This window comes from Cydia fagiglandana, chromosome Z (genome assembly GCF_963556715.1).
Source record: "Cydia fagiglandana chromosome Z, ilCydFagi1.1, whole genome shotgun sequence".
Lineage (NCBI taxonomy): Eukaryota > Metazoa > Arthropoda > Insecta > Lepidoptera > Tortricidae > Cydia > Cydia fagiglandana.
This window is the reverse complement of record NC_085959.1, coordinates 29,641,099-29,665,002: the sequence shown is the minus strand read 5'-3', so window position 1 is coordinate 29,665,002 and position 23,904 is coordinate 29,641,099. Positions and strand designations below refer to the sequence as shown.

The 23,904-nt window shown below is 36.9% G+C and overlaps 1 protein-coding gene across 1 annotated transcript; it reads left to right on the top strand.

Annotated features, from left to right (window-relative positions):
* The first annotated feature begins 1,575 nt into the window (after positions 1 to 1,575).
* LOC134678078 (E3 SUMO-protein ligase RanBP2-like) lies at positions 1,576 to 23,887 on the top strand. The gene is made up of 12 exons (XM_063536522.1): positions 1,576 to 1,758; positions 1,844 to 2,069; positions 7,246 to 12,752; positions 13,672 to 13,814; positions 13,923 to 15,151; positions 15,543 to 15,733; positions 15,901 to 16,041; positions 16,222 to 16,419; positions 16,808 to 17,128; positions 18,447 to 18,644; positions 19,890 to 20,012; positions 20,613 to 23,887. The coding sequence occupies exons 1-12, from the start codon at positions 1,690 to 1,692 to the stop codon at positions 20,658 to 20,660; spliced, it is 8,394 nt and encodes a 2,797-aa protein (XP_063392592.1). The 5' UTR covers positions 1,576 to 1,689; the 3' UTR covers positions 20,661 to 23,887.
* The last annotated feature ends 17 nt before the right edge of the window (positions 23,888 to 23,904 follow it).

Sequence of the window (23,904 nt, the reverse complement as noted above, 5' to 3'; positions counted from 1 at the left end):
GTACTGTTTTGCCGTCCATCACCAGCTCCTAGTGAGTATTATATTCTTTGATCACCAGTACTGCTTCGTTTCTCATAAGTGTCGGTCTACTTACTCTTGAAAATGTTACGTGCAATTAAAAAAAAAGAAAATAGCTCTTCTGCTATGTATTTTTTTGTTATTGGATAAAAATAAAAAAGAGTGTGGGAAAAGAAACTGCTAAAAATTCACCAGAGAGCGTCATATTTCTTAAGTATTGCGAATAATTGTTGCAATGCCTATTCCTCCATTGTTTGTTGGAGTGATTGGGTGATTTCTGGTCCCAAAAACAGTGATTTTCTTTATAAATTTCAACGCACTGTTGTCATACGTCAAACACGGTAGTCCGCAACGTAGGACGACAACCCACACACAATCCTACGCGGCGGACTACAGCGGTGGGCGGGGCTTGCAGGATCCATAGGACCCAAGAGGCATCCTACTTGGGTTTGTAGGACGGCACGTAGTCCGCAACTCCCATACACAGTCCTATATACCAAACGAGGCGGACTACGAGGCGGACTACAAGGTAGTAGTGTGAATGGGGGGCTTAATAGACGTATGGACGCAACAAGGTTGTAAAATAATAGTAAAATAGTTCGGAAAGTACCATTCTACTATTTATTATACTTATTTACACATAATAATGAACAAAGACTATAATAATCACTAATGAAATTGTAAAAAAAAATTGTAATTGTAAAAATGGCAGACTTAATGCCTTATATACATTCTCTACCATTCAACCGTTGGATCAAACAGAAACTTGTAATACTGTACTTGTACTGTAGGTTGCACCCATTACACATCATACACCAAATATTATGTTGGTTATGATAACTTCAGCATAAATTCTAGGTAGAAACTAAATAATGAATCCCTATACAGTTTTTATTCAAGCTAAAAATAAATCTGTAATCGTGTAGCACTAGCTTTAAGTAGCATAACGTATTTTATTCAAAATGCACAAGCGAAATTATTATTGCAAACATTCCAGAAAAAGTCAAACATTGCCAGTTTGAAATTACGACGATCTAAAGGGTAAATCAAATCGTAGTCATTATAATTTCTTTGAATCCGAAAGATTAGTGGAAGATTTTTATCTGCCAATTATTTTGTGTGTTCAAGTTAATTACAATTCATGAATCATTAATATTTAATGGCTAATAGTTGCTATGGGTAAATCCTTACTTACTTTTATGTTTAAATTACGGTAAATGGTAAATATAGTTCGTTCTCCTCAGATTGTATGGGGTTTTCAAAAGTAAGTGATTTTCATTTGCGTAATTTTTTTATGGCTTTTTCTAATGCTTTGTTTTCTTACATCGTGGGATTGAAGAACTTATCTGTGGCCCTTGTATCGGTTTCACAGATGAATAAATATATATTTAATTATATACCAAACAATGCTAATATTCTTCATCAAACGTATAGTCTTAATTCTAGTCGTATAAAGTTTCTAGGCATATAAATTATATGATATAATATTTTTTTTAGCATGCCTCAATGGTAAATTAAATTATGATCAGGCAACCCTGAACACATTACCCTTTTCACTTGAGATACCGGAATGACGAAGACCTTTACCGCATCTTTGCTCCATGCGCTTTCTTTCGTCTATGTTTAATTCGCGGTTTCAGAATATAAATAACTCGGTGTTTGGTCGTGGAAATGTATAGAACGAAAAAGGATATTGATGCCCACGTGGAGAGTTTAATATCAAAATTATCATTGAAAGAGGTAAGAGCGGTTCCATCAACGGACGGGATTATGATGTTTCAAGTGAAATGACGTGTATTACACTAGGATTTTTATTATATTTCAGTTCACTTCTCGGGGCTATTCAATTGGGCGGCTGTATTTTGAAGTGGGGGATTATGCTAACTGCTGCAGATATGTGGAACAATATCTACATGTACACAGCTCGAACGCAGCAGCACATGCCCTCCTCGGACAAGCATTGCAGAAGTTAGGAAAGACGAAAAAGGCATTGGAGGAGTTTAAAACATCATATGAACTATGCCCTACGCAGAACAGTTTAGTCTTGAACAGTAAGTACTACAAGTGTGTTTGCAAAGACTTATTATTTATAATTATGCTCACCTGCAATGGCAACCTCTATATTTAAAGCTTAGGCAATATTTTATGAAGCATTAGTTTTTGGCCTTGGTTGTTGATATTTTATTTACATTTTGCCTTTGAATCAATAAGTCTCACATGACAAGTAGAATCAAAACAGTCTCTCCATTGTTATATTTAATTTTGTGTGCTGTGCAGATTATTTGAAATAGGATAGCATTATCCTATTAAAATCTTAAGTATCCAACGAGTAGTACCTTAAGAGACTACTACTTATCTGAGGTGGTTGGTAAAAAGATATTGTTTAACAAGAGAGCCATAATATTTTTTACCAACCATCTCTTTTTAGGCCTAGAGCAGTTTGTGAGTGATTATTATGTTAAGTAATTATTAATTAAATACTTAAATTTAATTTAATCCCAAAATTAAGCTACTTTTGACCAGAAAACACCATGCAATCACTAACACAGACAACAGCAATCTTCTAGTTATGTGGAAGATTTAGTATGCTTTTGTTAGGTTTAATTGGGTTGTTATATCAATTTATCATTGTGTAAAGATTATGAAAAATAATTAAATCAATACTAAGAAAATTCTTAAATCTATGCAAAATACTTGTTATAAACAGTTGCAGAGACTGGCATATTACAGTTGCCTCCAGAAACTCGCGAACTAAATTGACATGAGTTTGACAAATAAAATGATACCAGGAATAGCAAAGAAAAAATAGGCAGGGGTATATGTCGATAAAATGATATCGATAAGTAAGATGCACTTACTACCCATGTGATAATTATAAACGGGTCACAAACGATTTCGATTTGTATGAATGTGACGAGAAAAGTGGTTGATTCGATTGGAAGATTGTGACGTTACCAATCAAATCAGGAGGTGCGGATATGAAACTGACAAATTTCAATGTTAAGACGAAACAAGAGCTGAGTTTTAAATATTTTAGGTAAATATACCCATCTCGCTAACGGAAGCGGCTCTTAAAACTAGTGCGATAAGGACAAGGCGAAAAATCCTGCGTAAAGATCTCAAAAATCGAGGTTTCGTACTCGACTGTTTCCTCCTCCAAAACTTAACCACTCGTAACCAAATTTGGAAATCTAAATGATTATGAAATTATCTATGCCGGACCGCTTTGCTTTTTTGGTTAATTGATATCAGTTTTGAATATTACGCCTCTCATTGCGGCATAGTCAATGAGGCCATTTTTGCCATTTTTGAAAGGCTCTAAGCGCCTTAAAAAGCAAAAATATCAAAAAAAGCAAAACGGTCCGACACAGATATTGACAATACTAATCTGTATTGAAAAAATCATTGCTCTTGCATCAAAACCCACGGAGGAAACAGTCGAGTACGTTTGTATGGCGATATGACCACTCCTGTTGGCTCTTAATATGCAGGTTTGGGGGCAAGTTGTTTATATCAAGAGCTCGCGGTTGTCGCCATAAATCTAAAAGTGGTGATTTAATTTTTTACAATGTGACCGGTAGATGAGATTGATCGATAATTAAAGTTAGACCAAGAAAAGACTGCAGCGATTATGATAGCCCACGCAGTGCAACTGTTATTTAATACGTCATAATTTCATAGAATATTGACGTTTAAAATTATACTTGCACTGCGTGGGCTATTAAAATCGCAGCAGACTTTTTTGGTCTAACTGTATTTAAATTCTGATCTAATTGTCAACTTGAATGTCCAGTTTAGGGACTGGGGGCCGATTTTTGAATTTCGATCGTTCGATTTCGTCACTCGAAAATCGATGGAAAACGGCGAAATGCTAATTTTTGAGATACGAGCGACAAAAATTTGGAATCTAGTGGTATTGAACACTCGATTTCATTTCTATTCGTAGAATTTAAATGCCTAGTAGTGGGGATATTAATTAACGAAATACACGAAATCGAATGGTCGAATTTCAAAAATCGGCCCCCTGGTCTTCTTTACAATCGAAGCAATAGGGATCACCGAGACGATTTATTTTTTACGTCCACACCACACAAAATAAATGAAAAATCTTATCTTATTTTCCCGTCTGGGTCGGCCTTATTTGTATTTTGAGCCAAAATCACTGTTTCTATGTTATCACCTACAACTTGTTACTCCAGCTGTAAGTTTTCCTAACAAATAAAATAAAATATTTATTTAATTACCTACAATATGTTAATCCAATATCCTTGTATCGATTACTATAAAATTGCACAATTTTCGAAATAACTACCAAGTAACATTTGTAAAATAATTTAAATTACTTAAAGATACATTTTAACTGACCGCGCAACAGTAGCGCCGCTAGCGGTGAATTCTCGCGATATTCTCTAATTCAAACTTTTTTGAAATTATCGATATGTACAGCACTGGCCAAACTGTGGTATCATTTGTGCACATTGACCTGTCAATTTAGTTCGCGAGTTTCTGGAGGCAACCTTAGGTATGTGGGAAATCATATTAAACACGATTGTATTAGGTGGGTTTTATTGTAGTTATCTGTTCATTCTTTACATAAGACATAATCATACGCCGCTATCGGACATGTAAATGTAGCAGTCATGTTTATAGGGACAGAATTATTTTGAGTACTAGCCATATGTCGATAATTATAGCTATATATGTCAGTTATTTTATTCAGAGATATTGACTATCTATTGATGTAAATAATTATCATATACCTCTATTGAAAAGGTTTATCTCAAGAGCATTCATGCACTGCCCTGCAACTCGAAACATTAGATAAGTAAAACAGCAACTGCAACCATAGTGGTTTTGTGGTACTGATAATGGTTTATATTTCTGAAGACAATGATTATTATGAACCCCAAAAAATCATGTTAAATTGTACTAAATAAACGATATTTTATATGTATAAAACTAATTGTACAGAAAAGTAAGAGTATCAATATCAACATCATAAATATTTTTACCCATTGAGGTCTGGACGACTAGACATTGCTTCTTTTTTTTAAATTAATTTATGGGCCTATTAAATAAAGTATAACAGATCCATCCTTATTAAAAAAATATGGATGGATGATAGGGATTGGAATTACCAGTGAATATACTGTATGAATACGAATATATGAGATATGAATATGGTATATAAACAAAAATTCTTGGAATTGAAGTTGGTAAAAAATAGGTATCATCTATTCTTTTAGTTTTAAAAATAAATTAATGGCTATGCTATGCGAATGCAAATACTAATGTTTTGAACTTTAGTTATGTTATATGGTACCATAATATAACATATTGATTCCATATTTATTTTACAGTGCATTGGTGTTAGCTGTAATGCTGTAAAATTTGATTTCAATAAATATCAAATCAAATGTTGAATCAACTTTTTATAGTCACTCATTGTCATTGCCAGGGTTATTCTCCTGGGTCACTCTTTAACCCCTGGTATGATGGCAAATTAACATGCTTTTTTAGGAACTTAAATGTGTATGCAATTCAAACTAGAGTAGATGTTAGAAATTCAGTGTGTTCTGCATTCATAATCACGCCCTAGTCTTGCTCAAACATTGGAGGGAAGTGCCAATCGTATGCAGTGTGCCATGCGCCATTGTCAGGTGTCGAACTTTCAGTTTCAATAAGAATAAATCAAAGAAGTTTGCAATTTAGTCTGTTTGAGATCCTGAAAACGGTGAAAAATAGAGATATACTCCTAAAAATACGTGTGATACCTCATTAGATTCGTCATGATGCCTAAAAAAATGTATTCGAAGCGTGTATTAAGCACACAAAAAATATCAAAAGTTATACAGTGTGTGTCTGACCATGGGGCTTTAAATCCAGCGCTCGATTCTACTCGCTAAACTGAGCTACTAGGCACCAACCCCGAAATCTCGAAATTTTTTTTACTTTTTCATACATTTTGGCTGATCAGATGTCGACGTTTTCTATGGAAAAGCCAAAAAATTTTCCCCGATTTTAGAGTTGGTCCCATAATAAAAGTAGCTCAGTTTAGCGAGTAAAATCAAGCCCTGGATTTAAAGCCCAATGGTCAGACACACCATGTAAACAATAAAAGGGGGGAAAAGTAGTTATTTTTTATTTCCCCAATATCTCAAAAAGTTTTAATATTTATGAAACCAAACTTAATATTTTAAAAGAGGAGGATATTTCCAATACAACATTCCATACTTGCAGAACGGTATCTCCATTATTTATACTTTTTATTCTATGCTGAACAGAACCATCCGCGCCTCATTTTCGGCAAACGCGTGTGGTGTGAAAAAGCGATTACGTAACATTAAATATAATTTTAAAGGTATTAAATATTCAATAAAAATTTAAAAAAAATATGGTGTATTTAAAACACGTCAACAAATGTACTACTTGTAGAAATTTATCTTAAAGTTATTTTTTCAACAAGTTAGGCAATTGTTAAGTAACAAAATTTTCTCGAACTTCCTTCTTCTTTACTGAAAATTACTATTATTAGGCGATTCCATTTTGGTGATAGATCCATTAACTATTTTAATAACTTAATTAATAAGAAATATTAGAATGGACACTTTCTTATTTTAAGAAATTAAAAAAAATGTTTCTTAGACCCATCCAACTACACCCAAGGCCAAAAGTATGGAAACAAGCTTATACTTTGATAGAAAAGTTTCATTTTATATTATTAATTGACGATTTGAAAACAATATGGTAAAATTAATAATAGAACATTTGAATAGTAAATTACATGCTGGATATGATAGAGAGGAGGATTTTCGTATGGTGTCCATAGAGAAATAAGCCCTTTTGAAAAGACTGTCCTCAACTATCATCTTTGACCTAACTTTTTTTTATCTTTTCGTCAATATTTTAGGATATTTTGATATGTAGCGGGAATTTTTAATATTTTGTGGTTGCCCAATGCAAATTTTAGGATACAAATATACAACAAAGATGGATACATGAGACAACGTTGTTTCCATACTTTTGGCCTTGGGTGTACATACGAATCATCACCCCTTTACGTGTACGAACTTAGTACTTTACTTTGACGGCGTGATTGATACACATACCAAAGCATATAAATTGCAGCCCCCGCGGCAGTCAGACCAAAAATTATTGACTAAGGAATCATATGAATGAAGTATATTATCATTAATATTAATAATAATTGCATTCTTATTGTTTTAGTTTGTGAAATTTTGGCTGATGATAAAGAAAGCACTGATCCTGGTCGCGCTAAATACTGGTGTGAAAAAGCAGAAAAAATGTTTCCCAAACATCCTGTTACCTTTCAACTACGTGAAAAGTTATTGTCTATGGCCAATCCAGACCCACAGGCACTGGTTGATCTGCTGTTAGAAGAATTGGCTGTAAGGCCCAAGGACGTTCTGCTACACATTCGTCTACTGAAATTTTATTTGAAAAATAATAATATTGAAGAAGCATTTACCCATAGTTGCAATGTAGAGTTTGGAGAGAACAACTTCAATAATAACTTTGATTGGTATGAGACAGTTGCACAGATTCTAAAATGTAATCCCCGGAACAACAATGATTGGCTCTTTCAGGTGCTTTTATTGACAGTCACTGAACGAATGTGTGTTTTGAGTATAACCCAGACCTTAGGCCACAAAGACAGAAGTATTTTTGAGTCTACAGAGCTACTTCATATTTACGATCAAGCTATAGAGAGAGTTGCTAAAGCTGGGAGTAATCCTGGTCATGGCGAATTTCATGCTGGTCTTCTAAAACATCACCGTAGCCAATTTGCCTTCATAGCAGCAACATTATTGCTCAAGCGTGGAGCGACACACAGCTGGCGAGATGCGGCTAGAGATGCTGAGCCTTTGATGTTAATGGCCTGGCATTCCTCAGTTGCAGATGTCTCAGCTAGCTGGGTTACTTCTGCTCCAGAAATGCAACAGAAAGCTGTACGGCGCTGGTATTCTGAAGGGTCATACAGGTGTTCACAATCTGGACATTATCTGCTATCTAATTTCAATGATAAAAGTCAATCTTTCTTAGATCGCATTTCACAAAATTGCTCTGGCATACATTGGAGAGATAAGTTATACGGAAAGATATTCTCGAGCAGATATCATTTAGAAAAAATAAATACTTCACATTTGGTCTCAACATCTTTTGACGCGCCTGCCCTGATTTTACCTAAACGAAGTGAAGTCGAAGTCCATGATGAAGAAGCTCAGAGAGCATATGGAAATTCTCTTCATCATTTTGTGTGGCTTTTGTCTAAATACAAAGAATTTTCACAGTTTAAATTAACAATTTTTGACATGCTTCCCCTGGCAGTTCAAAATGACGCAAATTGTGGCCCAGAAAGTTTATGTCAAATGGATGTCTATGCATTTCTTTACTGTGCAGCCTTGACGTCTCGCCAACAGCGAGATTCTGGCGTTCCATCAGATAAGCCAAAAACGCTACCTGCTAATATTACAGATTTACTGTGTCCTTTGTCTCAAATGAAGTGGTGGGACTGTGCTTATAAGTTTAGTCAAAATGAATTGGGGGCAGAAATGACCGATATTCGCGTGACTCTCAGTCGCGGCATAGAAATTGTAAGATGTGTCGACAATCACGGGATAGAGCCAGAACTTCTGTGTGATCTAGGTCGCATATTCAGTAACCGAGCTAAACTTATAACAGATATTGATGATAAACACAGTTGGGAATTGCGAGCAGTTCTTTACTATACATCAGCTATAAATCTATTGGAGAAAAAGAGCACTGATGCAGTTCCAAGATCTGAAAACCGAATGTTTGAAAAGCTGAGTCTGCTGCCAAAAGATACTAACTCTTTACTTGAAGAATGTAAATTATATGTGGCACTCTATGAGTTAAATAACGACGAATATGAAAAGGCAATCGAGTTATTGTCACCATTGAAAAGTGCACAGGGTCTGTATCATCTCAGTGTTGCTTATAAAAAAATGGCATTGAACGAAAATAAATATTCACAAAGCAATGCTAACGATGAGTCTAACTCAAAGTATCAGTCATTGTTATCAAAGGCCCAAAAATACGCTTACGAAGCCCATTATAAACTGAAAGATCCAGAGAATAAATTAAACCATATGCTTCTCATAGAAACTGAAGAATTAATAAATGAATTAGACCTCCATCTAAATGAATGGTCCGCCGGAGCAGCTGATAAACATGTCAAGAATTCTTCTGATGAGTATTTCTCTATACATGGCAACGAAGATGTCCCTCTTAAAAGTCAATCACACTTTTCGCGCAATTTCAGCTCTACCCCAAAACGGTTATCACACTTGAGTATGGGACCTACATCAATTCCCAATGTTCATTGTGATCAACATTTTCTAGAACCAAATGATAAACTGAAATCCAGTTTGCTAAAACGAGACACTGCAGCCATCAATGACCTTATTGACCTCGCAAGGAGTGTTTTTGAAGAAAATCGAATTGTGGGAAATCAAATTATAAGTACAATAAATTCAAATATGCAAAACACCATCGATCAATTTACTTTGCTGAAAATTTCTGTAGATCAAGTGAAAGATCAAATTAATGAGTGCAGAAAGGAGTGTAAAGAAGTTACTGAGTTGAAAAAACAAATAACGGAGCTAAAGAAGGACATAAGTAAAATTAAGAAAGTTTCTGAACAGACTATTAATGAAAACGAATTGTTTAACCTCGATGAGGGATACGCTACAAATGAAACCGCGTCCACTTTTGCAGCACAGTTGCCCTTTACTGCTCAGCAAGTTATGCCTCCATTTAATCAGCGCCTTATACCGCCATTCACTGTGCCACCAAATCCCTTCCAACTTTATGGTCAGAATTTATTCAATTTATATTCGCAATTTTCCCAACCGTCATCAGTGCCTGGAGCACCCCCAATATTTGATGCAGCCAGACCGCAAGTTAACTATCCAGGCGTTTTCACAAACCCCGACCAAATGTATTTAGATGTAGCGCATCTAGCTCAACAGACAGCGGTACCAGTTATTCCTGTACAGGCTTCAGTGACAGCCACAGTTGCAGCTTCCACTGTACCAGTACCTCATTCAACGGCCCCAGTCACATCAATTATGACGCAAAATGTCATACCCAAGGATAGTCCACGTTCTTTACCAGCTAATGTTGCAATAACATCATCAGAACCATTGCCGACGCCCACTACTACCCCAGCGCCAGTACTTAGTGTAACAGTTCCACCAAAGCACATCAAAGGTATTCCTCATAATTATCAAATACAAATGCCTGCAACAGAACCTACTACAGCTTTTGGTTTTCCATCACTTGGAAATAAAACAAGTCCTAACATGGAATCTTCAAATTGGACTCAAAACACGGTATTCAAAGATTCCACCCCAAACACCAACTCTCATTCTACGACTTCTATATCGTTTTCGCCAAAACTTGGCAACACTAGCTTAAATGAAGAAGTTTCGATTGGTGCAGCCAATGACAGCCATAACAAATCTAGAACATTATCTGAAAAAAGTAACACGTCGATCGATAATTACGATCCATGTCCGGATTTCAAGCCTATCATACCTCTACCAGCAGAAGTAAAAGTTACAACTGGAGAAGAAGATGAAACTGTTATTTTTTCGGCTAGGGCAAAACTATATCGGTTTATCGACAATCAGTGGAAAGAAAGAGGTCTTGGTGACATGAAATTACTTAAACATAAAACCACTGGAAAAGTTCGAGTGCTCATGAGGCGAGAACAAATTCATAAGATTTGCGCTAATCATGCTATAACATCCTACATGGAAATCAAACCTATGAAGAATGAAACAAAAGCGTACTTTTGGGTAGCAAATGATTTTGCAGATGAAACCCTTGTGCTAGAAAAGTTCTGTGTCAGATTCAAAACAGCTGACATAGCGCGACAATTTTACGAAACCTTCGAAAAAGCTAGATCAGAGGCTACTACGACAGATGCATTGAGTGCAGGATCAGAAACCCCGGTAAACCTAACTTCAAGCAAATCTGATAAAACAGGTACAAAAACTGATGGTGCTAAAACAATAGATTTTAAATCAACTCCAGCCAATAATTCACAACCTGCTAAGACAGTATTCGGTGGTTTCACTTTCAGTAGTACACCGGCGTTTAAAACAATTGAAGATACAAAGCCCTCTGGAAAAAATGTAGAAATAACGCCATCAAACAAAGTTAATGTGTTTAGTGGCTTGAATTTCAAAACTGGACCTGCTTCTTCACCATTTAGCAATCTGTTCAGTACTTCCAGTGCGCAAACTAACAGTTCTAATACATCAGTGCAAAATGTTGAGATAACGGACAAATTGAATACTTCGGATACAGTAGAAGAATACGAGCCGACAGGCGAGTTCACACCTGTTGTGCCTTTGCCAGCATTAGTAGACACGAAGACTGGCGAAGAAGATGAAATTGTTCTATTTGAACACAGAGCCAAGTTGTTACGCTTCGTTGCTAAAGAATGGAAGGAACGCGGTCTCGGTAATATAAAAATCCTCGTAAATAAGGACAACCCGCAAAAATTGCGCCTTTTGATGAGAAGAGAGCAAGTTATGAAAGTTTGCTGCAACCATGCTGTTACAAAAGCAATGACATTCCAGAAAATGCCCAATGTTGACAAAGCAGTCACATGGTGTGCTCAAGACTTTTCCGAGGGTGAGCTCACACCTGAAACCTTTTGTCTACGTTTTAAAACAGTACAAGCTTGTAATGATTTTATTGATGTCGTAAAAACTGCTCAATCGAAATTAAGAGACGACTCCAAGGCAGCTAAAGAAGAACTTAATGCGGCCAAACAAAATTCCCAAAGTGGAACTACTATTGTAAACAAACCAGCAAATTCTAATTGGGGCGATAAATTCAAACCCAAGCAAGGTTCTTGGGAATGTAAGGAATGTTTAGTTCGGAATGAAGCCAATGTCGAAATCTGTCCCGCGTGTAACAGCCCGAAGAATCCAGGCAGTGCTACAGCAAACACAAAAACCACAGAGATCAAAGCACCTAACAACGAAGTTAAATTTAAATTTGGTATTCCCCAACAATCCAATCCAGTTCAGGTCTCAGAACAAAAAGTGTCTAATGCACAAGTTAAATCATCATGGGGAGACATGTTTAAACCTGCAGCTGGAACATGGGAATGCAAACAATGTTTTGTTAGAAATGAAGGTGGAATAGATACCTGCTGTGCATGCAATAGCCCGAAAGATCCCAATGCAGCAAGTAAGCCCATCGCCGCCAGCACTACGTTTTCAACCCACAAATTTAACTTTGGCATTCCACCAACAAGCAATAGCAATGAACAGAAGGCAAATACTACTTCTATTTTCGACGGTACTGGTGCTCATAAATTCAATTTTGGCATCCCCGCAAACCTTCAAGTGAAATCCACTGATAATTTACCTAAGAATGACACAAGTTCTGTAAGTAATGTTTTAACACTAGGGACGTTCAAAACTAGTGATGCCGTCCAGACATCAACATTAACACCAAAAGAAAAACCAGCCTTATTGCCAACCCCTCAAAAACCAAATGAAACAGCAACTTTCGATTTTGTGTTCAAGCCAAAAACTCAAATTAAAGCTAAGAGCCCTGCTAAGTCACCTAAAAAAGGCAATGGGGAAGAGAGCGACGGCAACGAGTATGCCTCCGAAGATGAAGGACACCACATACATATTACTCCAATCATACCTTTGCCCGATAAGGTAAGCAATATTAAAATTTGATTAAAATCATTATTTAATATCACTCAACTACTTTTTGTAAATAGTTTTTATGTTTACATTTATTTTATGCTCTTATATTTTTACGTCGTTATCGCGGTAGCGAAATCAAATCGGTCAAAGAACACACAACAAAAAGTTTTTTTTTTATAGACAAAATAGGGTAATTCGCCAGCTGGCCACCCAATGATGCTTCTGATGATTCTATTCACCTATAAACAGAAATAATTTTATACTAAAATTAACTCTATTTATAGGTTAATAGACTTCATTTTTAGTTTAGGCGAATTACCCTATTCTGTTCTTCATATTTAGCATTCGGTTTTCACTTGAGAATTTGAAATAAATTTGTCTTACACTGTTTAAATGCTTTCTTACATGTCAACTTATCGATTTGATAATCCAGCGATGTATTTTTATATACCTAAACATATTTCCTTATTATTTTATTTTTGTAATCTATGACTAAAATGCTATCTTTTTCTACCATTACCTCGTAACCTGTAGATATAAATAAATGCGGATCGTAACAAATGTCATTTCTGTTATTACTTATCATAATACGTAATCTTTCTGTACTGTCAAATGGTAATTGCTCCCGCGATAGCGATGTATGTATCGTATCACAGTCGGGATGCTCAAGTTCGCGCTAATTGACAATCCACCTTAGCATTCTGACGTCAGGTACATTTATGGTAGACATAACGCAGTATCCTAAAATAGGTGGGGGACATCTATTGGCCTGTTTACACATTGATAAGTGTTTAGTAGGTTCATACATTTACTACTATGTAACACAAGGTACGAACGAAGGTACGAAGTCGCACTAATAGTAATCACTAATCAATGTGTGTGAATTCTGATATATAGAATTTATATTAAAATATTTTTTTGTGTACAGGTGAAAGTTGTAACAGGTGAAGAAGATGAAGATGAGCTTTTTGCACACAGAGCGAAATTGTTGATATTTGTTTCTGGTGAATGGAAAGAAAGAGGACTTGGTATAGTAAAAATCTTAAAGCACAAACATACATCCAAATTGAGGTAATATTACGTTCAATGTATAATATTTTCAAACAATAATCAATATGAATGTTAAATAAACTATAAACTCGGTAAATAAATCATTTACTAACCAAAAGTGTTTTTTAGGGTCGTTATGAGGCGTGAGCAAGTCTTCAAGATATGTTTAAATCATGCGCTGACTCCAGATATAACTTACAACCTTAAAGACGAAAAAAATTGGATATTCGCTGCTAATGATTTCAGCGAAGGAGAATTAACTGTACAACGTTTTTGCTTGAAGTTCAAAACGAAAGAAATTGCCATGCAGTTTAAAGATGCCGTGGACAAAGCAAGACACGAGAATACTAATGAATCACAACAAAATCAAAATATTTCTGTTAAAAATGACAATGATGATGTGGAATTTATTACTGAAACACAGTCCAACACGGAGGAAAAGAAAAAAGCACTGGAACTAATGTTACCAGAGAATTTCTTCTTATATAAAAATAAGGACCCCTGTCGTGGTTGCCGTGGTTGTGACGACAGCAAAGATTCGACACCCCAAACCTCAAAGAGTAACCTTATCCTAAGTGCTTTTACTGCTCCGACAACGTTCTCTAGTCCCCTTAAGATACCCACGGAAAATAATACTGTCTTTAGTCCAGATAAAGTAAATAAAACTAAAACTGCCAACTCTGTTGAACAGCCTGCTTTTTCACAATCAGCCAATTCTACAAATGAAATTATTCAAAAACCGAAATTCGTTTCTGCAGACAACTCCAGTTCAATATTCAGACCACCAATGCTCAACTCTTCTATTCTCCCTGGGTCGCAAACTAGCACTACTAGTGGAACGGAATCAGATCCTAAATCAATATTTGCTACTGCAAACTCGAACTTGTCGTCAAACAATTCAACATTGTTTGGGTTTAAACCAAATAATAACAGCAATAGTGAGGTGAAGTCTGTATTCGGGGCAACCGGTAATGTCAAACTAAATGACAGCCAAAAGCCAGATGGAAAATCAATATTTGGGTTTTCGAGTGGTATGACGAATCAAAAACCTTTTAATTTATTTAATCAAAATGATAGCAACATATTTGTCAGGACAAACGACGCGGTTAAATCTGATCAAACATCAGCATTCGCTTCGGTAGATACACCAAATTATTTTGGAAATGGCAAGAGTACTTGGAGCTTTGATCCTAAAACTGACTCTAAAGCGTCAGAAGACTGTAAGAGTGAGCTTGTCAAACTATTAAATACACCAAAAGAAGACAAAAACAAACCTGATCCTGCCCCGAAAATCTTAGGCTCAGATAGTTTATTGTCTTTTGATGCTTTTAAAAGCCAACCTGAACTAAAGTTCCAAAGTAAGTATTAACTGTTTAAATTTAAACATATTTCGCGATTAGACACTCCTTTTTAACTTCTACTTACATAGAATCTGTCTGTTATACTATCCAAATTTTCTTGCGTATATTTATAATCGAATGTATTCTTCAAGCCACCCCGGGAAGGGAGCCTGCATTCATACTATCTCCCCTCTGCCGAAGCATAGGTACGATTATACCTATGGCGGTGCGTGTTGTGACGGGAAGCCGGTGTTGCTCAGAGAATGTTTTTGTATCACTAGTTGCAAATTTAACGATTTATATGTATATTGTTATCTAATATGAACAACAAAAACGTTAACACGGGAACTTTTCGACCCACTGCGATCTTTTTTTGTTTTCATTCACTGTACGACGATATTGTTTTCAGAAAACCCTGATTTCAAATGGGAAGGTGCTGGTCAGCAGTTGTTCGTACAGGCGCCGAAAACAAAGAGTTCCAGCGATGCAGACAACGAGGTGGAGACCGGCAACGGCGCGGAGGAAGAGTACGACCCGCATTACGAGCCCATTGTCCCTCTGCCCGACAAAATAACCGTGACCACGGGCGAGGAGGACGAGGTATGACCAACTTTTGTATCCCTGTGTCATTTACAAAAATTAATACATGTGCTTAATACAGTATTTCCATATTCTGTATGTTCGTTGTAAATTTTATCTTAATGCGAGCATACTGTTGTTTGTAACACATTATCTGTACTAAATACCAATGTATTCTGTCATACCAGGAAAAGTTGTTTGGAATGCGTTGTAAGCTGTTCAGATACAATGACGCTACTCGCGAATGGAAGGAACGAGGCGTTGGAGAGCTAAAAATATTGTATCACCCTGTGAAAAAGACTTACCGACTGCTTTTTAGACGTGAACAGGTATGTGTACTTTTAAATGTTGTCTTTGTTTACATAATTATGTATATTATTTAATTTAAAATTAAATAAGATACAGTCTAAAATGGATTAAATACAAAAAAATTTATGCAAATCTAACATGGAGGTGTAACAAGTATGTATTATAATTTGCTTATATTTTAATTTGTTTTGGTGATCCAGGTACACAAGGCTGTGCTGAACATGCTTATCTTCATGGACCTGGAGTTGCTGCCGATGAGCAAGAGCGATCGCGCGTGGACGTGGGCCGGGCGCAACTACGCGGAGAACCCCGCCGGGGACCAGGAGACGCTTGCGGTGCGGTTTAAGACTATGGATATGGCCACTGAATTCTTCGATAAAGTCAAGGAATGCGTACGGGTAAGTCTGAGTGTTATGTCGTATTTTAAGGCATATCTATAATTTTGTAACATAGTATATCCTATCCATTTAATTCAATTATTGGTACTATCGATTACCCTAGCCTAGTCGGTAGTGACTCGGCCTACAAAGCAGGTCTCCGGTTCGAATCCTGGTAAGGGCATTTATTTTTGTGTTTATCACAAATATTTGTTCCCGAGTTATGGATATTTTCTATGTATATAAGTATTTATTTCTATGTATATGACTATATATATTATATGTATTGTCGTCTAGTACCCACAACACAAGCCTTATTGATGTTATTGAACTTACCTACTGTGGAAATAGGTCGATATGTGTATAATTGCCCTATAATATTTATTTATTTAAGTGCGGCTTTTTTTAGAAATTACAAGCTGCAGCAGCGCAGGCCGTAAGAAAGGAAAAGGAGGTGGAAGAGAAGCCTAAAGGCATGGCTTTATTAAGGTTACCTAAACATCTACAAGACAGCGCACGCGCTGATAATGCTTTAGCAATGAAAACTGACCGTCAAACTGTCGAGGCCACTGAACAGCCTAAAACGGAGTCCGCTGAACGAGAAGTGACGAAACGTGTTCTCTTCCACGATGTGGAGCCAGATCAAGAGGCGAACGACGAAGAAGCGGAAGATTACGAACACGAGCAAGATTATTACCAAGGCGATGACTACGATACCTACTATAATGAGGTAAATGTTTGTATATATGAAGGAAGATACAAAGGAGGGTGGGCTAATTGGTTCATTTGACCAATAAGGGCAACTTAGAGAATATAACCAAACGGAGTGGTCATTAACAGGCGTTCCCCTCTGTCGAAAATAGGCGGCCAATGGTCAACCACATGTATGGACTGACGTTTATCTGACATGACGTACCTATACATTTAGTGTGCCTCTCCCCCGCAAAAAACGGCAGACTATACTGGGTCAAGCAAATCTTGTCAGTAGCAAACGGCGGCAAATTTGAAAAATCGCGGGTTAGCAACACTGTGTTCCAATAATTCGAAAATCGCGTGTCATCTGTGTTTTATCTGTGGAATGTGGATCGTGAATGACAGCCATCATCTTGTTTGTTTACAAATGGTTTACAATGTTTATATTCTGAATCGATTCTATTTCAAGAATATTTCTGCTGTGTCACCATTAAATACCAATATATTAAACAAGACTGTGCTTAATTAAAGCTAAGGTGCCTACAATGCCTACAGTGCCAACTGAGAAATCTAATAAAATATGAAAATCCAGTATGACATCTACCTGCTGAAGCAATGATTTTATTCATACATTCTTGTTTAACGGCATAGTCCACTTACAATTTTATTTTGAGATCTTCAAATTAGGTAATCATTTTTATCAACATCACACACCGCTTTTAAATTGTCCGTAAATCAGTTTTAAATTTCAAACATTTTCAATAGAGAATCCGCGAGTGACAATTTGAATTGACGTACGTGACAAGGCGCGCTCAGCGGAAAAAAAGTTTTGGTTCGATGTACATTGTACATTGCTGCTTTTCTTAGCGCAATACTACTCTTTGAGTGTTGCCCTACTTTAGTTTGCTTTACATTGCTACTGACAAGATTTGCTTGACGCACTATATTTTGTACCGAAAATTATAGACATGGCGTCTCCGTTGGTTATATCCTCTAAGAAGGGCAAGCGGTATGTCACTGGATAGGTTATTCTAAGTTGTAAAATTTTTACTCTGGCAAGTAGTCCTAAATCTAAGTTGCGAAAAAGTTAACGCTGCAAAAAGTAGTGCGAGTTGAAACGTGACTAAATAGTTTTATTTTCGATACTAAGTTCCTGTGTCGCAGATCATGAAGGTTTTGTTGTCTTATGGTGGATGATTTTGTGTCACGATATTTTGGTTTGTTATTCGTTTTCATGTTTTGTTACTGTTTGTGTTTGATGCTCAAAGACTTCAATCTAGCACTTTAATTGTATTTTGTGACCGTTTATTGAATTGTCGACGTTACGGTGGGGTTTAACGGAGCGTATGTGACAGGATGAGGAATCCGGCACGTACTTCACATGTGACTGCGAGGCGGAGGTGGCGCAGGGCAGCGCGGTGACGGCGTGCGCGCAGGCGCACGTGCAGGTGCTGTTCGACCACGCCATGTGCGCGCCCAAGATCCAGCTCACCAACATGGCCACGGGCGAGCTGCTGGCCGATATGCTCATACATGACGAGACTGACTTTCAGGTAACTAATACACTAGCACCCTACCGGTCATTTTATAAGATAAACATTTATATACGTAAATAGCAGTAAAGGTGTTTAATAATAAAAAAGAATGCCCTTTTAGCAATTAGGGATAGTTCTTATCTTAAGAAATCATAATCACTACACCTTATAATACAAAGTTCCCGTCGCGTCTGTCTGTTTGTGTGTTTGTATGTTTGTTTGTTCGCGATAAACTCAAAAACACGGATTTTCATGCGGTTTTCACCTATCAATAGAGGGATTCGTGAGGAAGGTTTACGTATATAATTTGTTAACCCGATCTAAGCCGGGGCGGGACGCTATTCTAAAAAACCGGGCAAGTGCGAGTCGGACTCGCGCACGAAGGGTTCCGTACCATAAAGCAAAAAAAAACGGGAAAAAATGCAAAAAGAAAACGGTCACCCATCCAAGTACTGACCACGCCCGACGTTGCTTAACTTTGGTCAAAAATCACGTTTGCTGTGTGGGAGCCCCACTTAAATCTTTATTTTATTCTGTTTTTAGGGTTCCGTACCCAAAGGGTAAAACGGGACCCTATTACTAAGACTTCGCTGTCCGTCCGTCCGTCCGTCCGTCCGTCTGTCACCAGGCTGTATCTCACGAACCGTGATAGCTAGACAGTTGAAATTTTCACAGATGTATTTCTGTTGCCGCTATAACAACAAATACTAAAAACAGAATAAAATAAAGATTTAAATGGGGCTCCCATACAACAAACGTGATTTTTGACCAAAGTTAAGCAATGTCGGGAGTGGTCAGTACTTGGATGGGTGACCGTTTTTTTTTTGCTTTTTTTTTTGTTTTTTTTTTTGCATTATGGTACGGAACCCTTCGTGCGCGAGTCCGACTCGCACTTGCCCGGTTTTTTAGTATTTGTTATAGCGGCAACAGAAATACATCATCTGTGAAAATTTCAACTGTCTAGCTATCACGGTTCGTGAGATACAGCCTGGTGACAGACAGACGGACGGACGGACGGACGGACAGCGAAGTCTTAGTAATAGGGTCCCGTTTTACCCTTTGGGTACGGAACCCTAAAAACATAACAAATCGTGTAGACATGAAATTGTCGACGCCATGTTAATTTCAATATTTATCTTCATACTATTTTTACCACAAATTTGTAACATTTCATTGATCAGTGTAAATATTATCTAGAACGGCATAATACTAGGTAGCCATTGCACTAGTATAGTTAGTAATGTGTTACGTGTATCCGGGCAGGTGTCGGACGCCACGTGCAGCTGGTCCGGCACCGACTACACCAGCAACGACCCGCTCGACACCACCGTCACGCTCGCCTTCCCCGACAGTGAGACAGCGATGCAGTTCTACGAGAGTTGCGAGGTAAGCCACTTAACCTTTTATCTCGATTCAATGTGCCATTCCGCCACAATAGCGTTCCATCATCATCTGAGGCATTACAGCCGCGGGTGGGCCTTAGCCTGGTTAAGCAAGTCGCTGGCCCAATATTATGGCTTCTCTACACGATGGGCCAGTGCCGGCCACTCCGAGGGACGCAGCCATGTGGTAGAATGAGATAGAAATATCACTTGCTACCTCTAACGCATAAATGCGTCCTTTGGAGTGGTCGGCGCTGGCCCATCGTGTAGAGGAGCCATTACAGGGTTCCATGTTACATTTTCAAGATAGTCGAAATTAAACTTAATATCACTATGACAATGTTCAAATTTCTGTTCGATAAAGGTGAAACGTAGAACCCTGTAATATTGGGCCAGCGAAGTCTCTCCAGTGCGATCTATTTGTGGCCTTCCTTCTCCAACTTTACACTCCTACACAATCTCGTATATGCAACGATGATTTTTTTATAGCTTACATTGGTTTCCTAGCATGTACAGCCGTATTTATTTAAATGTACATTGAGAGTTATTATAGGTAAATGTTCACATTAATTTACGTAATTAGTCTCATTGTATTGTTTTTCAGTCGAGCAAAGAACACAATTCCGCTGAAGATGCTGACACAGAAGCGTAAAATAGATTCTTGATAATTGTAACGTAAAACGAATAGTATTACTGTATAGCCAATTTGAGTTTATATTGATTTCACAATGTGAGTTCCACATCGGAACCGAGTTTCTTAGTTTTATGATGTACTTAGGTTATAAGCGTTTCTCAATCATTTTATTTAAATGCGACAATTTTGTTGAATCCATCTAACTGTCACAATAAATGTTTGTTATTCGTAGTGACCAACTTTCCCGCGACATACAATAACAATGTGGCGTTGACTAACTGATGTGTGCTGTGTGTAAAATCTAAATTACTTCAACCAAGTGTTAATAAGAATAAAATTTTTTGTATTAGTTCTTATATCATAGAACATAGGATTACTTTGAAGTTAAATTGTTTTTATTTGTTACGGGTTTTCCTGTTTGGCGAACAGCAACACGAACTTTGTTTAAATATGTATAGAATTATATTAATTAACTAAATCAATATCCTTTTGGTGATGTCGAATGCTATGCCATACATTTACTATGGCGTACTTGATCTTAGAATAACGGACAGACTGTACCATTGTAATCGTGACGCCGCGAAGGTAGGTAATTATGTCATAATGCATCTTCCCAGTTGAATATGATAATGCGTATTATAGGATTTATGGGAGGTAATCAGGAAATTGCGAAAGTAAAAATTTTAGAAGCCCTATGGCTAAGGGTAAGTGAAATTTCGAGTTTAATTTCTTTATCGCTAGTTTCACAAATATGTTTATTCTAATTCGTCATTAATTAATAAGTACTTTAAATTATTCCTTTAATTTTTAACAAAATTGCAAGCTACTGTTGCAATATTTTTAATACCCATAACCCCCTAAGGCCCAAGGTCCTACCTATAGTACTTATTCAGTTCGATGAAATTTAAATCATATTCAATTGGAACAGAGTCGCAGTTTGATTATTTCGTTCAATTTTCAAACAGAACCAAAATCAACTCTATTCCCTGCAATAAAGATTCAAATTTCAGTGGAAATTTCTGAATTTTTAATTTGTTTGACTGGGCCTTAGGAGGATAAGTAGTTATTGAATAAAGTATAACCTAAAATGTTACGAAAAACAAGCCATCTGTTATAACTAAATAAATAGCTCTAAACAGCTCAATTTTAGCTCGGATATTACCGATTGTGTGTATTGATTAAAAAAAAAGTACATACATAATTTAAGGAACGACCATACTGATTCCATGAATACGCAATATAAGCACTTATGCATCATAACATTATTTATCACGAAGACGCAGCGCAATAGTGGAGTTGAACTGTATTTGCTACGCCTAGGTCGATCCTTGGGTCCTACGTGTGTTGGAAACGTATAAAGGACTTCGTTTTAAAATCATAACAACATGTAGTATTTATGTTTATGTATATATTATTATTGTAAATAACGCGCCACGAAGGTTCCTTTCTTGTCTTACCATATTTACCTACCAATCAAACTAAGATTTGTATTTATAAGAAGCTTATTATTTTGCGGGCTGGTTTTCCGTTATATATTAATTCACTTAATGCCCCTTAATAAAAGAGTTTAGGAGTAATCTACCCTCAAAGTTGAATTACATCTTTGAGGGTAGATTACTCTTTCAGGACGCCAGACCGAAAAACCTTCTTGGCATAAGATCGCACCTGTACAGTCCATTTCCCACATTGTTCACGAGTGCTCTAAAAGAAAGTATCCAGGAGATCCTCTGGTCTTACTTAAGCTAAGCGAAAACGCAGCCCATCGGGGGAAAAACCTAGATATTAACGCAACTGACACGACTGGGGCCTTACCATGATGTTTTTATTGTGATTCAGTTTAGGTCCTAAACAGAATCGCAATAAGGACATCATAGTAAGGGCCCTGAGCGTTGACTACAGTCTGGCAAGAGGGGCTGGATGAAATGGCGTCACACATTGTATTGCTAGTGAATCTAGTGATATAAAATAACTATACTATTTTAGGGTGGTAATTCACCTGTCCCATTTCTTGGTCCAATGTCAGTGCGTCTCAAAATGTGCACACATTGATCACAAAAAATACACTTTGGACAAAGAAATTGGATAGAGTCAAACCGTAAAAAGTCTGCAGCGATTTTGATAGCCCACGCAGTGCAAGTGTCATTTTAAATGTCAAACTTCTATGAAATAATGACGTATAAATAACACGCTGCGTGGGCTATCAAATCCGCTGCAGACTTTTTGCGATTGGTGCGACTATAGTTACCTTATAGTATAGTAGGTAGGATAGGAACCTTACTTGTGTAGCAGAATTCTTTCGCAATCTCCATAGTATTTGAATATTTTGAATGGACAGTAAAACGGAGGTACCCTAGACCATGTATCATGTATCCAAAAGGATGATAAGTTTTATAATATAAAAATTCAACTTGCGGGGTCATATCGGGCATCGTTTTATAGTCAGACCGAAAGAAGTCTGCAGCGATTTTGATAGCCCACGCAGTGCAAGTGTCATTTTAAACGTCATCCGTCTATGAAATTATGACGTATAATAGCACTTGCACTGCGTGGGCTATCAAAATCGCTGCAGATTTTTCTTGGTGTAACTATATAAGTGTTGTGTCTCCTGTGAACATTTACCGGAGTATAAATTATGTACGGCTTATTTCATGTTTTAGAATATAGTTAATAAGTCTAATTACGTTTGAAATGTAAACAAATCAAATCTGATATAACGTTTCCAACATCTTTAAGTAAATAATGTATTCGCCTTAGGTTAGTATTCCACCTGTCCAATTTCTTGGTCCAATGTGCATTCCATCCACATTCACATCCACATTTTGCTTAGTGAGAGAGTGAGACAATAACATTTATTACATAAAACAATAACAATATATATTATACAGATAAATTGGATAGGTGGAATACTACCCTTGTACCTAAAAGGCTTGCTACACGGTCGCCGACAAGCCCCCAGACCGCGTGGCCTTGGCCGGTCCCGGACCGTGTAGACAGTTGTTACCAACAAAATTTGACCAAAACTGACCAAGGACAGACCAAGGTCAGACGGTTAGAAGGCTTGTCGGCGACCGTGTAGCAAGCCTTTAATACTTAGTAAAACATATAAAAGTGGATTATGATGATAATAGATATAAATAGAAACATCTTTAGTGTTTAACGTTGAAACTGTATCATTGTCTTCTTTACCAATACTTATTGGTGTTATAATAGTGTCAAACATGTGAGAACAGTAATTAAAATGTATGTAAGAAAAGTTAAAAAA